Consider the following 25,519-nt stretch of genomic DNA (forward strand, 5'->3'; position numbering starts at 1 on the left):
CAAACCCCCATTTACCTGCACAGCAAACTCATCATTCACACAAACACCAACACCAGACAAACGATCCAGCATCTCCTACACTTTCCATTCTACAAACTAACATACAAATTAACATGCACACAGAAACAAGCATTTACCAACTGGGCAACCAGGGAATGGAACACACTATCTCTTCACATCCACACTGCACCCTCCATCACCATTTTCAGAAAGAGACCCAAAACATACCTGGTTCCTCACACATAACCCTGCCCCTCCATCTCCTCTTCCACCACTTGTCTTTCCTAATCTTTCTTTCCCATCCTGAAAACATCTTTTAACTTACCTTTGAAGATGCTCTGAGACTCTCTGGGTAGGGCCAGCCCTGAACACAAATTCAAGTAAATAAATACATAAAATCCCATTGGACAGCGCTTCACAGCTAGCTTTCTCCTATATAATACCCACCACATACTTAAAGATACTACATGGATAACTGTTTAAATTCTTTCCATCCTCAAAAATCCTGTACTTATTTTGTTTGTAAAATACTTGCAAAACCCTACCGTAATATACAATAAAATCTAATAAAATAAGATTTAATCCAGCTTAACAATAAAAGGCCAGTGTCAGGACTAGCAGACTGTCCTACTGGATTGACCGCGGGGTCTGTAATGTCCTCCCCTTCACTTGAATAACAGAGCTCCCCCAAGGTACATTCCTCCTCCTCAGCTGATGAAGTGGAGTAGTTCAGCTTCTTCCTTCGTGGTGTCGCGATTGAGACTTCTTTTTTGTGAGCAGATAGGGTCTGCCTCGAAAGGAAGTCACCGTGACTCTTATGTAGAGAAATTCACGATGACTCCTCTCCGCGACAGCCAGATAAGTTTCAGGGAAAAAGCCACAAGGGCACAAAAAAACCCTCGATGTATAGAAGAGGACTGTCGATTTGCTGGTCCGCAATGGTGAAAACTTCAGAGATGGAATGTAGATTCACCGGAGGAGCACTTCAAAAGTCGGACGAGTATAGCGGGAAACAACCGCAATGTAAATAAACGTTGCTGGAGGAGGAGTGATAAGGATACAGGAAGCAAAACTAACCGGGAGGAAGGACTAGAAAGGGGAAAAAAACAAGGAACACGGGAAATACAGGGAAAGGCAAGAAGCAAGGGAGGAAAGGGTTACGGGAAGGAAAAGGGGCGGTCAAAAGGACCGGAGAAGGGAACACAGTAACGAGCGCTAGCAAGACGGAGAAGCACAGTTGCAACGCGCTGAGCCACCACGATTCGAATTATGAACTACTCGACTAGCGGCCATGTTGGAAGAAAGACTAGACCGCGAAAGGCGTTTCCAAAGAAACGTGACGGAACAGTCTAATGGCGTCTGATTTTCCACCTCCGCCAGACTCGCAGTTGCCTGTGGCCGTGACAGCCAGTGACTACCGTTTCATTGCCAAAAGGTTGGCATCACTGTGGTTTTCTCACAACAGCATGCTCGGGCACTCAGACAATGACTTCATCTAAGGTCCCAAAGACGGAATCGAGTCAATATGCTCCAACTGGTTACTCTTCAGAAACAATGTTATAAGAAATCATGAAGCATATAGAAGCTGGTTGTGTTTGTTAGACAAGCATGTCAAATGTCCAGCGCTATAACGTTCCACGGCCCCATAGATTTGGGGTTATTTCAGTGCTCATAGTATCTGACATGTCATATCAATACATACATAATATGATGTGCCCTTCCTCTAGAAACCACTACACTTTTCTCAAAAAAAGATCCAGTTTGTCCTAGCATGAGTACAGTAGTTGATTCCAGTGGGGTCACTGTCCAAGAAACCCAGTTAATAATACCATCTCTATTTCTCCACCTCACTCATCCTGTCGAATTTGACAGTGTGAATTACATTTTGCACACATTCTGGTCTACCTCAGTGAGTAGGGCTTAGACGTCAGTTGCACTTGAGCCTTCTTCCTGCACCTTAATTTTGGGTATGGGAAGAATTTGTTTGAATTTCCTAGAGAACTTGTATTTCTTAGGGAGGATTCTCTACAGCCACAATCCTCTTTTTGGGGTTGGAACTCCTTTACATTCTTGTTTTTTAATCGGGCAGTATAGTCTATGTTTTATGACAAATCTATTCCCCAGTAGGGGGAGAACGAACCCACTACCCAAGATGCTACTCTGCTGACAGGTATTCTAAAATCCTCAGGATTCCTAAAGTCTTTAACATGCTTATGGAACTTTTTCTGCAAGTTCCTACATGCAGCATTTCACAACTTGACTTTTGTTAATTGAATCTCACACGCGTTAGGAACTTACTCTCTACTTTCAAGTATGCAGCTTTACTCAACTCGGCTTATCAAAGACGGTCATGTTCTGTAGGAGCTTTCTCTCCAATGCCCTGTATGCAGATTTTCTCCGCTGGGTTTCCCAAAGAATCCCTGGCACGTAGAAGCGTTTTTCCTGTCTCTTGTATTCTAAATGTCACTTCTCAAAACTCCTGTGCGCTTTGTGAACTTTCTCTCCCAGTTTCTGTGTGCAGGACTAAACTCAGCTTTAAAAGGTCTGTCACACGCTTTAGGAACTTTCTATCCCAGTTCCTGTATGAAGCATTTGTCAACTTTAATTTGTGGTTCTTGGATGTGGGTCCCTCTCTGAATCATCCTGCCTTCTTCCAGCATTTTCTTTCTTTTTGGGAGATGTGGCGCGGTCAGGTTGCTTCTCTTCCACACAAGCAACCTGGGCATTGACTATCTGTCTTTTACTCTCTTTTCTCGAACTTGAGTCACATCTTTTCTATGGGGAGCAGTGTCAAGCATGTCACTTTGCTGGCATGTTCTCATCCACTCACCTGCGTTTTGCTTGGGCCTCTTCTGCTCTGAAAACTTTGACAATAATGGTGGCTAATGGATGTCAGATAAATCTCCTTGATAAGGAATTGAACTCCAACATTTTACCTTCTCATTGTGAGGCTCACTTTTCCAATGTTTATTATCCAGATAAATACATGTATGCTATATTACCTCTTATGCTGATCTCTCATTAGTGCTCTGACATTTAGCAGACTCTATATAATGCTTAGAGGCCTTCACAATTACTGGTTTAAATGGCAGAAGGTCACATGGAGGAGTATCAGGTAACCTCCTAAAGGATTGTGTTGATTCTTCAGGACCAGTAGTGAGTAATACTTTCATAGCAGTCTTGTATCCATAAGGATCCCTGAATCATGGAAATGCACAGTAGTCTTGTGCGCTTCCAAAAGGAAGATAGGGTGGACCCTGTTCGTTATCACCCTATGTCCTTTCTAATTAGAAAGCTAATAGGGAAACTGATTCAAGGAAGACTAGTGTATTTGGTTGTGGGGAGTAATATTAGTATGGATATGCAATATGGGTTCGGAAAGGATTGAGGACCATGAAGTTTTAACTCCACACATATTAACGGGAAAATATATTAAAGGGGCAAGGCAAAATGTATGCATCATTCATAGAAATATGCATGTTACTTGTCTGTATAGATAAATCCCTGTTATGAGCAATTTTAAAATAACTGAGTATTAATAAAGAACTACTGAGTATTCTTATTATGATGTTCGGTTCTGTCATTTCATCAACAGTCTTTTTTTCGATGTTTTTTAAACGAATATTTTTCAACAAAAAAACTAATTGAAATAGTTTTTTTAATTGTTTTTTTGGGGGGTTCCTCCTCAACCCCATCCCCTATTATTTTTTCTCTATTCCCGACCCCCTTATGTACAGTTTCCCACCCCCCCTATATTTTTCAATGAGTTTTTCAATGAACATTTTTCATTAAAAAAACATTGAAACAAAGACTGTTGATGAAAGGACATTGTACCTCATATTCAGATCACTGATTAGATTTAGAAGTCAGGGTGGACTAAAATCTCCTCTTAGTGCTGTCTGTGGTGTCCGCCAGGTTTGCATCCTTGCCCCGTCATTTTCTAATGTTAATATCACTGGGTTACAAGCACATTTCATTGTCATAAACGCTGATTCACTTAAGTTGATCAACAGAATATTATATTCCCTTTTTTTCGTTTTTGCAGAGGATGTTGGTCGAACAGCGCTGCAGTCTTTAATTGAGGCCTTCTACATATTTGTGTTGAGTCAGAAACTGTATATTCCAAAGTAATCAAGGCATCATTCTGCTCCCAGACAACCATTTTATTTTAATGGCACTCCATTCCCATGACAATCATTTTCAACTATTTGAGCATTCTCTTCTTGAAATGCTTATCTTGCATTCTCTATGTGAGGAATGCAGCATGTAAAATGTTCCAGTCTTATGAATTTTAAGATTTATAAAATTGCATAGGGGTAAGATGATTCCACAACAGTAAATGTTTATGCTTCTAATACAACCACAATCAACTCTCCCATATAGCTGAGTGGGGTCCACAAAGAGCCCAAATACAAGCTTATAGGAAACCAATATGTATTTTATAATATTAAAAACTTCTCTTCAGGGTCAAACTCAAGCATAGTGTCAAAACAATCTTTGTCTACAATTTCACCAGTTTAAGGGTCTCCTTATAAAGGTCACAAGATTTCAATGCACCTCTCTGTCAATCACACGCTCAACATTTCTTTCCCTATTAGTAGTTATGTTTATCTCCAGTTGGTGGTGAGATATGACATTCCCTGATCCTTCCTGGAGGACCTGTAGACATCATTATACCTCCTCCATGAGCCGCAGATGTCGATGGAGTTACTCTTCCACTTGCAGAAAAAGCCGACCAGGTGTGCCTGTCCCATTGTCCACAAAGGAATTGAAGGGGGGCTTATCACCTTTGTTTCCTTGGATGGTAATGTTTTCCACCTGAGTAAGCACTTTACTCCTGCTATGATTCCAATTCTCCTCATCCCAATGTAACATGCTTGTTCTTCCTTCCACCATTGGGTTGTCACATTCTGATCGGGGTATCACCCCTTGCCTAGTGCTGTGTGTGCCTGCTCTTGCTAGCTACTGCCTTGCAAGTCCTTTTTACTTTCTCATGGTTCCCAAACATATCCTGATGTCTTCACCTGGCCATCTCCTGATATATCACCTATCACTTGCATAGTGGTAGAGCACACTGGAAGGTAGACCATTTTCTTTATTTAGGATTCATCATCATCTTAAGCCTTTTGTGTGTCACTAAGTGTATTATGTTAAAATACCTTAGACAGGAGAAGTAATGTACCGAAAATAACTTTAAAAGGGAAGTTATAAATAAAAACTATAAATTGATAGAAAAACATTATTTGGATACTCTTTTGCATAACATAAATATCCAGACATTGTTAAATCTATCTTTCATGCAAAACATTCATTTTAATATTTACATCATTTAATCATTTTCTTGGATGTTGGTGGTAGACCAATAATCTCTTAATGAAAAAATATAATCTTAATTCACATCAGCATATTAAAAGTTTCATTTTAATGGAAAATGGTCATTGATGCTCCACTACTTTTGTTTTTCAAGTGAGCTATCACTATTCTATTGATATCGCACACTGCATTGAACGTATTTCTCATAATCCATTATCTGATTATCTGTTCTGATGTCAACACTTGTTTCACGCAAATTTACTTCCTCAGAGTAAAACTGCATGATAGAAAACCTTGCTGTGGGTAATCACTTGTAGTTAGGATAACACTCTCTAATGTTCTTTCTCCTCTTCACATATATATTCTTCAATCTATTTCTTCTCTTTGCTTGTATATTGTTCAATATAAACAACCTGTGTAACATATTCCTCATTAGTTGTTGTTTTGTGCTATCCCTTAATGTGGTATTTTGCCATATACGTGTGACAAGTGGAGCGCACTGTGTTGGAAGTGTGAGAAACCTGAAGGCATTCTCACTCCTACTCCCCTGGGATCCTCTACACAGGTTGCCTGGGAAAGGCCATGGATTTTGGATCCTACCCTGGGGTGGACAAGCGAGGGAGGATCACCTGGGTTGAAGATCCTTGGGGATTGAGAGTGGAATGCCTTAAGGTGCAACATCATACCCCCTTATCCTTATGTCAACCAATCTAGCCCTTCTCTGACCTTTAGGGGTTATTGTAGATCAACTTCCCTTCTTTTCTCACTGAGATGAGGAAGTGACAGCTAAGAGTAATGAACACCACCCACTCTCCCCACTCTGGTACTAAGACTAGGAAGAAGCAATTGAGAGTAATGAACACAATTCACTTTCACCACTCAATTTAAATGAAGCCTAAATGTTTAATGCTAAAGATCATCTTCTTGAGTTAGATTTGTGTGGAGGCAAAGGTGATAAAATAACTATTTTTGTAGACGTGTGCTGGTATAAAGATATGTTGGAAAGAAATCTTAAATTGGAAAGAAATCTTAAGTGGCATAGAATTGAAACATTAAGAAAAAATAGGATTGATTATAATTCAATGGGTGAGATCAGGCGCAAGAGTTAGTTTCAAATTACTATATCACTAAATTGTGTGGACATCAGGCTTGGGGTCACTCTCTGAACTACACTTTTGCTGCCAACTGATCTTTCATTAAGTGACAATATTTCGTTTTTTGTTTAGAGAGTCCAGGGAAGTACCAAGCTGTGTAAGAAATTACAGGCCAGGATTTAAGTCGGTTCCCCCACCGGCAAACTTGCGTTCCCCCAGTCTGTTAAAATTGCCGGTGCCGGAATTACCGGAATGTTCCCAGACCGGGGAAACAGTAATGAGGCCTATTATGCCTAGTTCACTGTTCAATACCTAGTCAAGGCTATCACTTCACAACAAGGCCAACTCAATATTTCTCAGGTCAACATCGCTAAGCAGCTCAGTCAGCAGACATATACTTCCCAATTCAATCTTCAATGCTACAGAGGTTGAACCTTTATTGATGGTGGCGCTAATTTATGAAAACCATGTTACTTGAGCTACTGCACATCATTGACCATTTTAGCCTCCCCACACACAATTATAAAGATGATCATTCAATCTGAAGCAGCATATAACTAATGGATTGGTAATATTGCATAATATTACAGTTCTCATTTGTTCTTGCTCTAATGGATAAATGCTTCTGGTAAGCAAATGTGCCACATGTTTCCGTTACTTGTATACTTCTATTGTAGCTGGGTTTCCATGAAAATGTCTTTGTTTCTTATAAGTGACCACTAGACTTAATTGTTCTATACTTATGATCTTTCTGTGTTGTAGCAGGATTTCTCGATGCACAACCAAATTCATTGTCAATTTGTCTGAGTGAGTGGTGAGTGTCATTTCCCAAAAAAGTATGTACCCATTTTAGCAATTTGTTTGGCCCTTGTCTTTTTGTCAGAGCATATGGATGGAGGTCCAATTCCCTAATGCATAGCAGCTTTAATTTCCTGAATCTTGGATCGAAGCTTGTTTGTTTGTTTGTTTATTTATTTGTATTGCGCGCCAGACCCAAGGGTAACCGGGCGCAGTGAACAGAATATACGAAGCTTACAATGTTGCATAGAAATTACAGTGTTACAGCAAATTACAATGTTACATAATTAAAAAATTACAATAGTGATAAGTCTTTGATGGTACATATGTACATTCAGATAAGTAACATAACACAAATTAAAGTCTTTCAAACCTTACATGTTGTTGTCATTGAGGTGTTTGACAGTTGGAGTTGGGAGTTCTTGTAGGTCTGCTAGATATTTTTCTTCTTATTTTGTCCATCAGGTAAATGGGGGAAGCGTTGTTGAGGGCTTTGTGCGTCAAGGAGAGCATTTTTGTGTGAATTTTATTGTCGGTGGAGAGCCATTTGTATTGTTGTCTAGTGGAGGAGATATGTTCCCTTTTGTTTATGCCTAAGGCGGCTCTAAGGGCGTTATTTTGTAGGATTTGTAGCCTTTTGGTGATAGTTTTGTTGGCGCCACTGTAAAGGGCATAGCAATAATCGAGTCGTGAAAGTATTAAGGCTCTCGCTAGGATCATGCAACTGTTGTTAGATAAGAAAGGTTTACCTGCTCTTATTAATTTGCAGGTATAGGCTGTCGTGGAAGCTAAGGAGTTAACTTGTTTGGCAAAAGACATGGTGGAGTCGAGATAGAAGCCTAGTGTTTTTACTTCACTCGAAACCTTGATGCTATTGCCATCAATGTTAAACGTGGAATAGTCCTTGCCTAGTTTGTTGATATTGGTCTGCGTGCCCAGAATGATGAGCTCAGTCTTATCATCATTCAGGCAGAGGCCATGTGATGCCATCCATGCCTGAATAATGAGGTACACCCTATTCACCAACTCCCTGTCCTTGCTGTGATCCCCAGAAAGCGGGAGGAGAATTTGTGTATCTACTGCATAGTTAGTGTAGGTGATACCTAGAAGGTCCAGATCATCGAAGAGGGGTTTAGTGAATATGTTGTACAGGGTTGGTGAAACACAGGAGCCTTGAGGGACGTCGCACGTGATTGAAAGAGGGTCGGCTGCTGCCGAGGGGGAGAAGACTCTCATTGTTCTCTCACTCAGAAAGGATTCAATCCATTTGGTGGCATGCGTGGAGAAGTGTGCAGCAGTGTCTAAGTGTTTGCAGAGGACCCTGTGATCCACCAGTTCGAAAGCAGCTGAGAGATCAAGTAAGAGTAGGAGTGCCGTCTTACCTTGATCTCTCAGTTCGTCTATTTGGGTCTTTAGATCAATAAGTGCAGTTTCAGTACCGTGGAGTGGACGGAAACCAGATTGTCTGGCTCCCAGTAGATTGTTTAATTCAAGGTGTCTTTGAATTTGTGTATAGGCAACCTTGTCTAATTTCTTCAGTAGGAAAGGTACGGTAGTGATGGGCCGATAATTAGTGGGGATGAGGGGGTCAAGAGTCTGCTTCTTGAGAAGTGAGAGCACCCATGATTGTTTTAAGTTCGCCGGGATATTACCTGTGGCGAAGGAGGAGTTGATCAATTTTGAAATGAACGGTGAAAGGTCTCTGGCAGCGTCTTTTATTAGTTGTGCTGGGCAGATGTCACCTTTGCAGTTCGACGGTTTGAGGGAAAGGATGATTTTATCTACCTCTAGGATGGTAGTTTTTGTGAAGGAGAATTTGTTGGTTGGGTCGTTAATGGTGTTGTTAAGTGGCGGCTTGTTTGTGAGGTTTAGGGAATCTTTTTTTAGTTGGATTTTGTTTTGCAGTGTGGTGATTTTATTTGCTAGGTCTGTTTGGATATCTGTGCACCAGGTCTGGTCTTTGATGCAGGTATCAGGTGTGGCAATGGGGGACTCAAGTTCTTTCAAGATGGAGAAGAGTTCCTTCATACTTGAGTTGGCATTGGCAATGCGAACATTGTAGGAATTACGTTTCGCTAGACAGATTTCATTTTTGTAATGCCGAGAGATATTAGTTAAGTTAGCTTTATTCTCTTCGGTTGGACATAATTTCCAGTTGGATTCGCATTTTCTTTTGTTTAGTCGCAAGGCCTTAAGTTCTAGCGTGAACCACTTGTTTAAGTGTGCCTTGAGTTTGCTTGTTCGCATTTTGAGAGGGGCGACTTTGTCCATAGTGGTGCGCATGATGTTGTTGAATTTGTTGACCAATGCACTAGGGTCGAGGTTGTCTGGCAGTGCATTTAAGGTAGGAAGGATCAGGGGAATAATATTATCCGCTGTAATATTCTTTTTGTTTCTTGTAGGGCATGGTGGAGCTGCCTGTGGGGCAGGGCTGGGTGGTTTGGTGGTTAGCAAATTAAAGGACACCAAGGAGTGGTCTGTCCAGAAGAGGGGCGTAATAGAGGATACTGTAGCTGAACAGTTGGAATCAGCGATCCAGTCAAATATTTTACCCTTTGCATGTGTGGGGGTGCTAACTTTTTGGGTAAGTTCCAAGGTGTGAAGGGTATTGCCAATAGTAGAAGCATGGGCATCTGCTTGGTCATTGAAGCCAAGGTTAAAGTCCCCTAATATCAGCAATTGGGAAGTCGTTTTGGTATTATTGGACAGAAGGCTGTGCAGGTCCCCCTCGAAGGTTCCAAGTGGACCCGGTGGTCTGTAAATTAGGTGAATTGAGAGAGTTTGGGTGTTGTTTATGGGAATTTTGGCAATGAGAGTTTCACAGGATTGCATAGTTGTGGTAGGGACTAGGCGTAGTGATAAGTTTATTTTGGATATAATGGCGCTTCCACCTCCGCGGGAGCCTTCTCGGTCCTGCCTAGATATGGTGTAACCGTCAGGAATGGGCAACATGTGCGATGGGTCTGCCGCATTGTGTAGCCAGGTCTCAGTTATAGCAATAAAGTCTAGATTGGCTTCTGTGATTAAGTCAGCTAGGTCAATGGCGTGTGCCACTAGGGATCTTACATTAAGGAGTGGTCCCTTGAGGGAGTGTCCTTTAGGGTCCATTTTGGTTATGGCCGAGTTGGATGAGTTGGTATTTGTCTTAAGCATGTTTATATTCACTGATGGGGGGGATTGAGGGGGTGCAGTGCATATTCTAAGGTCTTTCGTTGTGCGTTTTATAGTGGGGAGGGATCTTCTAAGAGGTTCATAGAGTTTATTAAGTCTGGCGCGTAATTTAGGGTTTCTCTCGTGAGTTGGGGAAGGCTGAGAGGTATAGACTAGTTGGCCTGGCATGGCCTGGTGCGCGGGGCTGATGTGGCCAGGGTAGTTAGGTGTCTTGGGTATGGTGAGTAGGAGAGGAGGCGCAAAAGCTGGCTTGCAAGGGGGAACTTCAGTGTGGCTGTTCTTAAGGAAGGCGTGCAGGATGGCCATAATCATTAGAAGGTAAATGTTAAGTGAGCTAGACATAGTGCTGAGCTATTCCTATTAGCTAGTAATGCCACTTGGGGTTTGTGGACTGGATAACTGGTCGTCAAGGTACTAAATGTCGGTAACTGTGTCTAAGGCTGTGTGGCTAGATCTGTAAGGTCTAGGCACCATTCACTAGTCGGGGCACACGTATATGAGGCATGAATGGGCAGTGTCTAGGGAACATAGCATGGGAGGCACCTAAATACGCCTGTTCCAACGGGGCTAAGATATAGAGACTGAGGGCACCTAGATGTGGCAATCAACCAGTGACTATAATACATAACATGGTGGGCTAAAATACAGAGGCTAAGGGCTATGGCAATCAAACGGTGACTATAATGCATAGCGGGTGAGGCTAGGACATAGCGCAAATCAAAAGTGGTCTATTAGCGACCATAAGGCACAACAAAAGTCAAATGTGGTCTATTAACGACCATAAGGCACAACACAAGTCAAATGTGATCTATTGGCGACCATAGGCACAGCACAAATCAAAAGTGGTCTATTAGCGACCATAAGGTACAACACAAATCAAAAGTGGTCTATTAGCGACCATAAGGCACAACACAAGTCAAATGTGGTCTATTAACGACCATAAGGCACAACACAAGTCAAATGTGGTCTATTTGCGACCATAGGCACAACACAAATCAAAAGTGGTCTATTAGCGACCATAAGGTACAACACAGATCAAATGTGGTCTATTAGCGACCATAAGGCACAGCACAAATCAAGTGTGGTCTGTTGGCGACCATAGGCACAACACAAGTCAAATGTGGTCTATTAGCGACCATAAGGCACAACACATATCAAATTTGGTCTATTGGCGACCATTGGCACAGCACAAATCAAATGTGGTCTATTAGCGACCATAAGGCACAACACAAGGCAAGTGTAGTCTGTTAGTGATCCTGAGGTGCAGCACAGGGTGCAGTGTGGCAGCATCTATAGTACATGGGCAGGGTTAGGCAACGCCTGGGTTCGGAGAGCACTTAAGCCAATAAGCCAAAGGGCGGCCACTGAGTATAGGATTGAGCCTAACGCTGCAAAGCTAGAGTGTCATGTATGAGGCAATCTAAAGGCACAAGCTAGTAGGTGCAAAATTAGGCAATACCTATGTGCTAAGGCTGGTAGCAATTGTGGACGAACAGACTCAAGTTCAAGTTATGAGGCACAACATGCATGGCGTGTGTTCTGCTCGGCTGGACGCAAGCAGTGAGGCCTTAAAGCATTAGGTGCTACGGATGAAAGGCGTGCACTGTGGACGCATAGAAAGAACGCCGTAATACAAAGTTAATAGTATAGGTTAATGGCGCTTGCAGGATTACCTTGCAATGTACGTAGATAGACACTGCTGGTTGGCGGACAGGAAGGGCACTGGAAACGTGGTTGCAGCAATTTGAAGATAGGGACATCTCCTGGCGCTGGTAGCGCTCGGTCAGCTCAGTCAGAGCCTTCTCACGAGAGCCTTACCTCGAGGGCCGGCTCTCTCGCCTGCCGGCGAATCGTGGCAGGTATGAGACGAGGTACCTGGCCAATCAGCTTACGCCTACGAGCTGTGGGGAAGCAGGCAGAAGAAAGGACAGGGTGCCTTGGTGGCGGCAGCCATCTTAGAGATTGGAACCCCTCGTGTGTTCTAATGGTGGGGGTGCAGATTTCCCTGGAATATGGGCACCTGCACGAGAATCGAATTTGGATGGCACGCTGAATGAAAAGAGACAGCTTCCCACAGCGGATTCCAGAATTTAGATGAAGTGAAGCGGAATTATGCACGAGGGGCACACAGCAGCTGGTAATATGCTGGTGGCCTACCTCTGCATCCTGGGCACATTGCAGGAGGGGGAGTCTGCTCCTGCAGCCTGCCGCATCTCTGGGGAGCTCCTGCTCCTTCGGTGGTGAATGGTGAGATGTGGGACAAAATCTTGTTCTATGCAGCTACATATTACTATGCAGGTTTTTAATGTAAAGCGATGCAACTTTACTTTACTTTAATGAATTTATATCGCGCGGCCATTGACCCTTGGGCTTAAGGTCGCAACAACAACAAGGACAACATATAACAAATAATGGCATGTGACACATGCTGAGCGCTAGGCCCTAACGTTACTGATGTCATCAACTAGGCAAACAGATGGGTTTTTAGCTTTCTTTTAAATATATCCAAAGATTTGATGCAGCATATTTCTAGCGGAAGGTCATTCCAGGCCTTTGGGGCCATAGCATAGAAGGCAGCTTTGGTGACATCTTGGGATAGTAAGTAGGTTCTGATGACTAGATCTTAATGATCCGGCATAAGTGTTATTGATTAAAGGCTCTCGTAGATAAAAAGGCATTTTTCCCTGAAGACATTTCTGAGTGATGATAAAGATACGAAAGAGAATTCTTGATTCAACTGGTAACAAGTGCAGTGCGCACATTGCAGCCGTGACATGGTCTCTACGGCCAAGCCTCTTCACCACCCTTACTGCTCCATTTTGGGATACTTGTAATTTGTTGCACATTGCTTTATCAATGCCTATTAAGAGGCTAGAGCAATAATCAATTTTGGCCCCTATGATCGCTCTCATGATTGTTTCTTTTTTTAATGCGATATAAACGGCCTAAGATGGGCTAGCAATTTTATAAAATAGTTGCAGGAGGATACCAGGCTACTTATGTGGCTTTATGGTGAGGTGCTGGTCAAACACTACCCCTAAAGTTTTAACTTTTTTCACAGGGGCAATGTTTACTGCTCCTAACGAGAAATTCTCATAGTTGGGACTTAATTTCTGTATCATATGGGGAGAGCCGATCACCAGTAATTCCGTTTTTTCTCTGTTAAGCGCTAACTTATTAGAGCTCATCCATGACTCAACTAGGGAATATACCTTATTAATCACTATGGTATCTGCTTCATAGTTGCCGGACAAAGGAATGATACATTGCGTGTCGTCGGCGTAGTTCCGAAATATCACACCCTCATGAGCCAACTTGACAAATAGGGGGGCAGTAGATATATTATATAGACAGGGCGATGTAAATGCGCCCTGTGGTACACCCATGGCAACATTGATGGGGGCCGACTCTGCTTCTATAAAGAAGACCCTACTTTCTCGATTGCTGAGGAATCAGGAGATCCATTGGGCCACTAGAGGGGAAAAGTTAGCCACCTCCTTCAGCCTGGTGGACATGATGGAATGGTCCACCAGGTCGAAGGCGGCCGAGAGATCAAGTAGCATCAACAGGGAGGCTTCCTGTTTGACCATGCGCGCTAGAAGCTTAGATTTAAGCTCTAAAAGGGCTGTTTCAGTTCCAAAACCCACTTGAAAACCTGATTGATGGTCATGTAGGACTGGATATGCTTCAAGATGCTTGGCTACTTGTTCGTAGGCTACACGATCCAACATTTTAAGAAGGAAACTGGTGTTAGTAATGGGCCTATAATTTTTTGCCAGATCCGCATCTAGACATGTTTTTTTCAAGATAGGCATAACCCAGGCATCCTTCAATTCCTGAGGAACACTCCCAGTTTCCAAGGAGGCATTAATAAAAGTACAAATCGTAGTAAGCAGTGTTGGGGGACATGTTTTGATCATCATGGATGTGTGAATATCATTTTTACATTTGGTAGTTTTAAGATAATTCATTATAATAGCCAATTCTGTTACAGTAATTGGTGAGAAATCAAAGACAGGGATAGTGGGACATATTATATAAGACCCTTCGTTATCACAGTTATTGTACTATGACATGGTGCATGGGATTGTTTGAGACACTGCACCTAAAGTTTGCTTATTGAGGTTTCATTTCTGTTCCCCAAAGACTGTTCCAATCTTTGTGAGAAAGGTTTTCCTTTACATTATAAATTGTTGTGTGTGAGTATGCATCACAAGACAAGAAAAGTCATAGGGCCTCATTACACGGTAGGCGGTAACCATGGCGCTATTAGCGCCATGGTTGCCGCCGGTACCGTACCGAGTCCGCCTTGGTGCATGGCGGAACTACCGCCCTACTCCAAGGTGAGCGGGGGCGGTAATTCCCCAATCCCCATTTACCCTTCCCCATTCCCATTTTTGCCCCATAGGCCATAATGGGAATGGGGAAGGTGCTAATTACGGTACTGCAAATTGCGGTACCGTAATTAGCTCTGAGGTCCCTTTGCGGGTCCCGTCCTTAACGCCTGGAAAAACCAGGCGTTAAGGGAGGACCCGCAAAGGGACCTCGTAGTAAGGCGGTAAGGGTTTACCGGTACCGGTGCCCTTACCGGTACCGGTAAACCCTTACCGCCTACCGTGTAATAAGGCCCATAGAAATATTTCCAGTCAGCATTGACTAATGGTTGAATACCTTAGAGATATTCTAGTTTTAAGTTGTGCACTGGAGTCAACCTTAACAACCCGGAAAAATGCCTTAAATGTATACCATAGTGGGTAAAATTCCAACCTATCAGCTCACTTTAAGTACACACACTTTGATGTAATTTGTGTTATGTTCTGTGAAGGGGCTTGCCTGCTTACTGTGATGAAATCCTGATCACCCATATGTCATGGTCAATATATAAATGCAATGATGCACATACATATTGGCCTCATTACGAGTTTGGCAGTGCAGTAAAATATTGGATGTAAATACGTTACTGCCACCTTTTTTAGCAGTAACTGATATCCAGCATATTGGAGTGCATCACCAAATTCTGAGGATGGAGGTAAAGTGGGGGTGAGGGCTGCCTCCAACATCCAACATGTAACTGGATGTTTATCCACCACTTTGACTTAAAAAAATGGAGGATTACCGCAGGCAATATTACAGCCTACTGTAAATTGGGGATTAACATCACTTTACTGTACCTCATAATCTGGTCAAATCGACCAGGTTGTGAATGATTTAACAGTAAGCAAGTGTGCCAGTATTTCGACTGAAATACCATGGGAATACTCCCAAACCCGTAATGACCATAGTTAATTTATCTCCCTAATGAATGCAAAGATATGATACATCATTACCTCTGCTTTGCCGGCCATACTGTTATCAGGAGAGTTATTCTAAGAGAGGTTTTTATCCTAGAATGGGGCGCTCCTGCTACATTTGTTTACTTTGAGACATGCCAGACAGAAATGCATATGAAAGAGTAGGCCGCCATGGCACTCACTTCACAATTTATCTGCTTTCTGTTAAGGTATTTGGGAAAATCGCTCTCAATGACACCACGGATATCAACAGGAACAACAATTTCCAGACTTTTCCCCAGGCTGTGCTGCTGCTCTTCAGGTAGAGTACCCTCACTTAGTAGATTGCAATATTTGAATACAATTGAAACGTGAATGTTTTGAAATTCCCCTTAACCTGCTGAGTCTTCAAGTAGGGTAATGCCAGATGATTTTGAAGATTAATACGATTGAGAGCAATGGCATTTGGAGAGATATTATGATTTGCTTATATAATAATCCCATTGAATTCTATGGGAAGCATTTGGCCTGATGGAGATTGACAATGAGGCAATGGAGAGACTCAGTTTTCAAATGAGTATTAATCATATTTTGTATTTATGTTGTAGATTGTGAGAAATGGTACACCTATGTCCCGTCCCCTTTCCTCCATACTAATGGGAGTTCCCGTAGAGCAGGTAGGGGATCGGAGCCATAGCAAGCCCAGCATGCTTCACCTTTAAGAATTTAGAGAGCGCAGGGCGGGCCACGAACGCATACTGTGACCATGCCCATAACCCCATCTCTTGCGCCCCTTCCCTTGAGTCCCTTTCTCTTCTTCCGAGGGGTTGAACACCAAACGCAGCCCTCTACTCTTTTTTTTCTTTTTTTTTCTTATCTGCCTCCCAGTAGTAACGTCAAGCTGTTTTTTTTTATTGCTTCTTCCTTCCGTTTTAGGCTGGGTAAAGTAGGGTTCTACTTGTGCAGCAAGTGTCACTGGGCGTTCTTGGCGGCAGACACACACACCCTTTGTTTAGAGTGTTTGGGCCTGCTTCATCGCTGAGATGCCTGTGCGCTCTGTGATGCACTTTCTTTTAAATCCCTCAGGAGTAGGCTGATGTGGTCGGAGGACATCTTTCGAATGAAGGCTCTGAATCACCTCAATTCCTACAACAAGTCCAAGTGGGTGAGTACATTACTTTGTTTTCTCTGGCACCGTGCCCAGACAACACCCTTCTGGGTGTTAGCCGAAAGCAGAAGGGTCCACTCAGGACCTATTGGGGCTAGCCACTGTGTTACCGGAGCTCGTCCAAGGTCTCTGAGGAGACTTCTACTGATACCATTGCAAAGGATCCACTGTCTGCGACTGGGCCTAGGCCCAAGGCAACTTAAGTTTCTGATAAGGCGTGTACCGGGAACTTTGTTTCAGAGGGAATTTCACCCTGAATCAGAACATCGCTCCACGGCCTCCTCATCTCCACTCAATGGGGAAACCCCCGAGGAACCTGCGGCAGAACTAGGCCCGCTCCTCAGATTTCCTCAGGGTGCAACAAGACCTGTTTGGTGCCCAAAGCCATACCTCATCTTCAGCAGGCAATGGCTCAAGTCGTATCCATTGTCACAGTCTCCGGATTGACTCTGGCCATTCTGTGTGTGACGCATCCCTGGCTACATAGGAACATGCAACATGTGACGCAGATAGATTTCTTCTCCTGGTGCATCAGGGCTCTCGCCCTTTTCTCCACAAGTTAAATAGTCAGCCAGTGTGAGACAATATTCTGCCTCTCCCCACTGCCATCTCCCTGCTTTTCAGCAATTGGGCCCTGAGATTCTCACCAGGCACCTCTACTCAGGGACCTTCATTGGAAGACATGTTCCTTAATACATTTTAAGAGCTCATGCACTCTGGTCGAATGAGGCAATATTTTAAGTCTCTTATTACGGAAGTACTCGTTCCCGCTCCTCAGCCAGTTTATCCGCGTATGCAACTCATAGTTCCTCAGACTGGAACAGGGGCACTGCAGCCCCGACTCCATCGGGGGACACAGGAACCCAACCCAAGGTCCCCGCTCTGCCTCCTCTTCCGAAGAATCCTCTGCCTCCATTACCTCCTCGACCTCCTGGTCTTCCAGATGATGATGCACTCGACGACCAGGATGACACTTCGGATGACAGTGAAAATGTGCGAACATCAATCAAAGCTTGCTAGAACAGGGTACAAAGTCTGATGGAGTACATGGGGATGCCAGTAGCAGAAGCTCCACCGACAGACAAAGGGGTTTCTCTTTTCGGTCCTGTCGAGCAAGCCCACAGAGATGCTGAGTTTACACCTGCAGCCGGATGTTAGTGAGGAAAGCTTTACAAATATGTCAAAAAACAGCATCAGTCCAGCGGTAGGAAAAAGAGTGAACATGAGGTATAGACTGGCTGCACATCAGGGAATGCGTCATCTTCAAAACCCTGTCTATCACCCACAAGTGCTTCTCTAACACGGGCCCCCTACCTCTCCCAGAAAATTGCAAGAGCCCTCTCGTCCAGACCTACGAGAACCCCCTATGCCCATCGACTCATACAGCCTAAAGGCAGATGTGCCAAAGCTGGAGGCGCTAGTTTCCCCTACATTGCTTCCAAACAGTAGAATTCCCTGCCCTCCACCCTGAGGGCCGAACCATCCTACTAGGTATTTTGCAGAACCATCAAAACCTGGCTGTTTGAATAGAATGTCAGGGACCCTATTTCTGCTATGTACATGTGATTGAACCGCCTGTCTGATTTCTTTTATGTAATGCATTTTTTATATACCTGCAATTGTACCGTCTGCACAATGGTTCCTATTTAATGCATGTAACTGGTGACTGTAACAGCGCCTCGATGCATTCGGGCTGTTTGTGTGCTTTATAAATGAAATAAAGTAAATAAAGAAATGTGGACTTATCTCTCAAATAAAGAAAGGCTAGTCTCTTTCACCAATCCAATAATCAAGTGCCGCTTTGTGGGAGTAGTATACCTGTTTCCCCCCGCTCGATGTCCGATTGCTAATTGGGACCTAAATTTAGCTCTGACAGCACTTGCACACAAGCCATTGAAGCCAATGGCTTCTGTCAATTTAAGCTGGTTAATTGGAAAAATGCCTTCCTGGTTGCAATTGAGGAACCCTACCTTTCCTTTCACCGGGACAAGGTGGTGTTGCGGGCAGATTCGTCCTTTTACCGAAGGTAGTTTTTGACTTGCATATAAACCAAGAGATCTCATTGCCTGTTTTTTAACAGGCCTGCAATCAGAAGCTGATCGCACAATGTATAAACAAGATGATGAAAGGGCTCTGAGGACTATGCCTTACAGGTCCTCTGCCAGGTTATGTGTCTCTTTTGGAAGAGTGCATCCTGGCAAAAAAGCAGCTAAACTATTTTTGCAAGATGGATTATCTCGTAAATTTCCCATGTGTAGGACGTTCATAGCAAGTTGTCACTCAGGATCTACATGCATATTTTTGACTAGAGCAAAATGTATGGCAGTAGTCTTTCAGCGCCATAGACCATGGGAGGTCATTTGCAAGGCAGCCACTTAGGCCTCTCCTTCAGCTTTTTGTAAACATTACACGCTGGAATTCAGTTCCAGGGCCGATGCCCAATTCAGACAGTCAGTACTCAGGAACAATTTTGCAACAGTTTAGTTCCATCTTCCCTGGGTCAGGGTAGTGCTTTATACTCTTCCATAAGTATAGAGAAAAGGGAATGGGACGTTGGAGTAAGGAAAAGTTACTCACAGTAGTGACTACTGTACTCCTAGTCCAATGTACCCTTTCCTCCATATGCCTGCCCTCTATCCACATAAAACTAGATAGACAGGTCCTTTCGGTCCTCTTGGCAGATCAAGGGAGTGAGAGGAAGGCGTGTGAGAGGCAGGGTTATTGCGTGTTCACACTATGCGCATGTGACATTCTTAGATTCTTAAAGGGGAAGTTCACTGGGTTTGCTATGGCTCAGTTCCTGTTCCCCGCTCCGCGGGAACTCCCTAATGTATGGAGGAAATGGGACATTGACTAGGAGTACAATAGTCACTACAGTGAATAACTTTTCCTTACTATAGCAACATTACAAAATTGAGGTAGGATTCTCAGAACATTTTGTGACAAGTTCAATGTTTGTATTAATAATTCTATGCAGTTGAATCCCTTCCTGCTGATGTTCACATCTTTGATGTGGGAATTCTATCATATATGCTGACATTAATTTACAGTTACAGAATGAATAATATGAGTTTGTTGACCTACTTCCCAGTACAAATTGTAATGAAGTGGGTCTTCACATTCAGCGATATGAATATATATTGACATATATAGGATTTAAGAAATAAGGTAATGGTGTAGGGCTTCTCGGTAAGAACAATTAAGCCCACTCTATAAAATTATTTTATTGAAATTCAAAAGGTTGTCTCATTTCCCTCTAGTTTGGTATTGTCATACTGATGCATGTTTTTACAGTGAGCATTCTGACGTGTATACGCAAGGCATTAATTAATGGTATACTGATGTTGCTTTACATCCCAATAGGAAATGTACAGTTGATGTGGGACTTCCTATATAGCATTATGCCATGAGTTTGGAATTACAGGACTATCACTAGATTGCTTTAACTTCTGGTTTAAATTGTGAGGGTGGGGGCAGGATGACAATTTAAAAGCGAGCAGATGCGCCTGAGAGGAGCTGGACTCAGCTGCAGATTTCCTGAGCATTGCTGCTTGCGCGTTTAACTTTGAGCCAGCCAGTCTCATACTACACAGTTTAGCAGCATTGGAGACCGAGCTCATGTGGGGAATATACATAGCGCTGACAGACCACACTTGCAACCCTTCCCAGCATACCACTAACAGTTATACCTGCCACCTCATTCACGCTCCCCATATCACACTCCTTCCCTTATAGGATAGCATAGTTCCCCTGAATAAAGATACAGGACCAGTTGGCTGAGTGGAAGTTAAAATTGCTACAACAAGCTTTGTTGAACATAGAGCCAGGAGTTATCTGACAGGTGATCCGTTCCTCCTTCGCACCTCGGGATTCTGCGCTGGGTGCACCTTCCTTAGTCACTCCTCCTCAGAGTCCTTGAGGTCCCTGGGTCAGTAACAACGTTACCAGTTTCCGGACCGGCTCACTTCAAGTCTGCCGGTAGGGGCTGTGAACTACCAGCAGGCCTGACCTGCAGGTAGTTCTGGCCCCTAACAGCAGATTTTTCACTAAAGCACCAGCACTGTTACTAATGATGCTGGTGCTTCAGGGTTCCCATTACCATGTAGTTCTGTGGGACTCCACAGGAATGGGAACATACCCTTCCTAGGCCGCCTGTGGTGTCCCGCTAGCACCAGGATATCAGGCGGCGGAAACGGTAAGGCGAGTCTGCCGGTACCGGCGGGTTACCGACAGACTCGTAAAGACTCTATATCAAAACTGCAGTCAAAATTGACTTTTTAAAACCCCTCTAATTATTAATCAAGAAAAATGTGCAATTTCCCACTTCTGAGATATATTGAAAGTTAATAGGTTCAATGCTTCCCTGCATTAGGCCCCAATTTGTTATGGTACCCATTATAACACCATGTAATGTATAATCTATGTATTCTGTACAGAAAGTAATATTCTTATAATTGCTTTGAAACTATGTCAGAGCTAGCATTGTAAATATGAGACACTGGGTCACTACTCATTCTAGTTGCATTTAACCTTACCAAGCGTTCTTCTTAGAGTCGTCAACGTACCTTACCTGACCGACATTCTCACTCAATCATGCCTAGAGATCGACAATACACTCTGCACCTGAGACCCAGAGATATTGCCAAATCAACTTCTGGTTTTCTCTATGGGGCCTGCAACAGAGTATAATTACAAGAGCAGGCTCCTCCTAGGCTACAAATGTTGGCACTATGAGACAATGTAAGGTTTATGAATCTCTGTGGCTCTGGCCTTTCACGCCGCTGCCCATGTTGCAACCTATTCCTGCATGCACAAACATTTCCACGTTCACGGCCTGGGCCTACTGCCCTGGTTGCAGTGCAGTGTTATGCCTCAATTTTTATATGGAGAACAACTAGAAGCAGAAAAAAATGGAACCCCAGCGCTTGTCACTACCGATGAGGTGCGCGTGAATTTAACCGGGCACAGGGCTGCGGGCGGTTGTGTCAGATGTGGAGCATCCGCTTACAGTTCCACAAACCAAAACAATTCAATTACAGAGAAACAACCACACTGCGCCAATAGCCCCCTAATTACTGCATTTAATTAAGCAATTTGTTAAGGCGAAACCACTTCTGGACCAGCCGACACGTGTTTCGAGCGCATGCTCTTTCTCAAGGCGTATGTTCCTGTTTCATGGAATTCATCCTGTTCAATGATTCTGTTGCGTTGACTAATTACTACTGTGCTGGCCTTTCACCCTTGGCATCTGTGTATCGCAGAGACGTCTCTGCGATACACAGATGCCGCGGCTGAAAGGCCAGCACAGTTAAGGGGTCTTCGGCGCAGTGTGGTTGTTTCTCTGTAATTGAATCGATTTTTATATGGCTGCTATTTGTCCAAGATGGCATTTGATTCGCAGTGTATTCTAAACCCAATGCATGCACTGACCTCCCCACACTGAAACCCCTATCAACCCCCTCCTACCCCCTGTACACTCCCTGTGTCCCTACACTACACTCACAGGCCTCTGTCTTATCTAAAACAGCTTGGGGGCCTGGGGCGATGGTCCCTCCTTCCCAACACTTTCCAGCCCACAGTTCAAAATCTGAGGAACCTAGAGGCCTGGGTCTTTCTTAGTCAGCCCTAGGGAGTAGCAGGAAGCAGAGAGTCGATATCCAGATTGCAGATATTCCAGATAAAAGCTTGGTCGAGCCCCAATGCTCAAAATGAGTACAGGTGCACCTATGCAAGATGGGTATCACCTGTTTACTGCACATACCATTACTGTGTTGCATAGATTACAACAAATCTAGGTGAAAATATATAGGGGATCGATTTACCATATTTATTAAATTGGGGGGAAGAAGGAGGGACTCCAGGAGGGTCTCCCCCCACATTTATTTTTGCATAGATTTGTTGTAATGGATGCAACATTTCTCCAGCATTGGATCTTTCATGGATTCACATGCTTTGAATATTCCCTGTCGTCAGGCTGGGAACCTCGGTCCTTTTTAAAATAGCGTTTTCCCCTGGAAATCGTCGACACTTTTGTGTCCTATCAACGTCCTTTTTGGGTGCTTAGCCACCCCCCAATAGGACGTAGGGCATAAATAGCCCCGCGCCTTCCCTTCAGATTCCAACCGTCTCCAAAGTGTTGGGATCACCTCGTGTTCGTTTGATTCTACACGTATTGGTGTTTTGGTCATTTTTTCCCAATGTCTTCTGGGGAAAGCTTTGTTTCGGCCCTGCGCGACTTGCGGGCTGAAAAAGATATATGATGGGGACGGGCACATGGATTGCCTCTATTGCCTCTACCCTCATCATTCCGTCGATTCCTGCGACATCTGTAAAGGCTTCTCTCAGAAAACGCTAAAGTACCGCAATCGGCGGTTGGTGTGTTGGCTAAATGAAGGTACCTACGCTTCATCTGAGGTAGGATCGGTTCATAGCCTGGTGTCTGAGAGACCTGCTCCAACAGTTCCTCGCCGGTCGGTGTCGGCTGAACTACCGGCTAAGAAGTCTCAGCCTTCCAGTGCAGAGAAGAGTGGTCGCCCCTCTTCGGCCAAACACCTGACGAAAGGGGCTCCTTCGTCTTCCAAGCATGGTCATTCGGATCAGTCCCGCAGGTCGGAGGGAAGGCCTGAAAAAACATCTTCATCAGTGAAAGACAAAAAGGACTCTTCGAAACGCTCCTTTTCAGGAGACCATCGTAGCTCATCCTCTAGTAGAGAGTCGTCGAAGCACCGGTCCATTGTGGCCAAACGGGCGGGATCACCTGAAAAAACTACGCCACAAGTGTGGGCGCCGTCGACGGGAGTCCCGTCGTCGACGGTTTCACTGCCGGCAACAGTGTCTACCTCCACGATTGTGTCTTCGGCTCCATTGGCTACAGTCGAAGAAGGCCTGAGGTTTTCGCCGTCAACGGACAACTTGCTACCAACGGGTGGGGCGTGGCAGCCTTCGGCGTTTGACGCCCTTCTGGCTGACACTCTGCCACAGCAGGAGGCGGCCCTTTCAGTGTCGTTGGTGGAGGATGAACGGGAGGTCAACTAGATTCAAGGTTGCCTCCTCTAGGGGCGGTCCCGGTGGCCCCTGTCGTCGACGCAGCAGGTGTCCCTCTGCGTTCAACATCTAGAGCTGGGTTGCCGACTCCTCAGCCGATGAGCGAAGAGCCTCCTCGTTCTCATCCGGAAGAGGGTGACCCGACATGGGAGTCGGATGTGGAAATGGAAATCCCTCGTAGTCCAGCACAACCATCCCCTCCGGATTATATGGGGGCATTCCATGCCAGATGGCAAAAACCTGTGTTGAATTTGGTCTAACCCCAGAGGAGGAATGAAGGAAAGTTTCCTATTTGACCACATGGGCAAGAGAAGGAAGGTGGTTTTCTCCATTCCAATCCTGGACTATGTCTGGCAGGAGGGCCTACGCACAATGTGCCATCCCTTCTCAGAACCAGCAGTCAAAAGGAGGCTAGAGAAGAAATTTAAGGCCCTGGACTCTACGCCAAAGTGCTTGGTTTCGCAACCCACCCCTGAATCAGTGGTGGCAGCGGCGGCGAGCCAGAAAGCCAGAACCCAGCACAAGTGTACTACACCTTCTGACAGTGACGCGAGAAGACAGGATGCCTTCGGTAAGGAAGTTTTAACGGTTGGGCGACGACAGTAAAGGCAGCCAACTTGTTGGCGATCATGGTTTGCTACGATCGCGAGATGTTGCATCGGCTGGCACCTCTGTTAGAGCACTTGCCGGAGGAACACCGAAAAGCTGCCATGCTGTCGGTACGTGAAGGTGAGGAGGCCTCGAATCACATCATTAATATAGCTGTGGATTTAGCAAAATCTGGTTTCAAGCAGATTGATAATGGTGTGGTACTACCTCGGCAAGCCTGGCTGAAGTGCACAGACTTTAGACCAGAGGTTCATTACAAGGTTTTGGACATGCCCTGAGAGGGGGGAACAATTGTTTGGAGAAAAAATCGACGAGGCCCTCAAGGGCATGAAGGAGGACTCAGACACAGCGAAATCTTTGGGGGCTTTGCAGAGTGGGCAGTTGTTTTGCCCCTTTCGCCCCTTACGTGGAGCGTCAGGAAACACCCGATTTTCTTCCTCCAGAGACCGGGGTTACGGCCGGTCTGGATACTCCTCACAAGGGTATAGAAGGGCAGTGCAATCGGCGCGAAAGAGACGAGATTTTCAGGCATCTAGAAAGAGAGGGGACAGGCCTCTTCCACCAACGGTAGACAAACTAAATCACAACAATGACTGTCTTCGGAGAAATGTGCTGGGGGGCAGAGTAGCTCTACACGTCGACGAATGGAACAAAATTACATCAGACCGCTGGGTATTGGACACGGTACGGTTGGGCCACTCTCTGGAATTCAAGGGCTCACCGGTTCCCATTCCTCCCGTGTACTTTGTGCAATGTGCAACCTCATCTTCACATCTTACAGCAGGAGGTTGTACTTATGCAACAGAAAGGGGCTATAGAATTGGTTCCAGTGGCTGAAAGAGGCCAGGGGGTTTACTCCCGTTACTTCGTGGTGAAAAAACCCAACGGCAAGTGGCGACCCATTCTGGACTTTTGGGCGCTGAACAAGACTCGTCAACGCCTGAAGTTCAAGATGCTCACACTTCAAGAAGTCATTCGGTCGGTGCAGCCGGGCAAATTTCTGGCCTCATTGGATTTACGAGACGCATATTTCCACATACCCATGCGTCAAC

The 25,519-nt window shown here is 44.5% G+C and overlaps 1 protein-coding gene across 8 annotated transcripts in view; it reads left to right on the forward strand.

The window, feature by feature from the left end:
• The window catches only part of CACNA1C (calcium voltage-gated channel subunit alpha1 C), a 2,322,072-nt gene that overhangs the window by 1,817,877 nt on the left and 478,676 nt on the right, over positions 1–25,519 (forward strand). For all 8 annotated transcript variants that reach the window (XM_069628642.1, XM_069628646.1, XM_069628641.1 and 5 more), the window contains exon 34: positions 15,877–15,968. In XM_069628642.1, the coding sequence (XP_069484743.1) occupies positions 15,877–15,968 (92 nt within the window). The remainder of the gene's footprint in view (positions 1–15,876; positions 15,969–25,519) is intronic.

This window comes from Ambystoma mexicanum, chromosome 12 (assembly GCF_040938575.1).
Source record: "Ambystoma mexicanum isolate Mex_15411 chromosome 12, UKY_AmexF1_1, whole genome shotgun sequence".
Classification (NCBI taxonomy): domain Eukaryota; kingdom Metazoa; phylum Chordata; class Amphibia; order Caudata; family Ambystomatidae; genus Ambystoma; species Ambystoma mexicanum.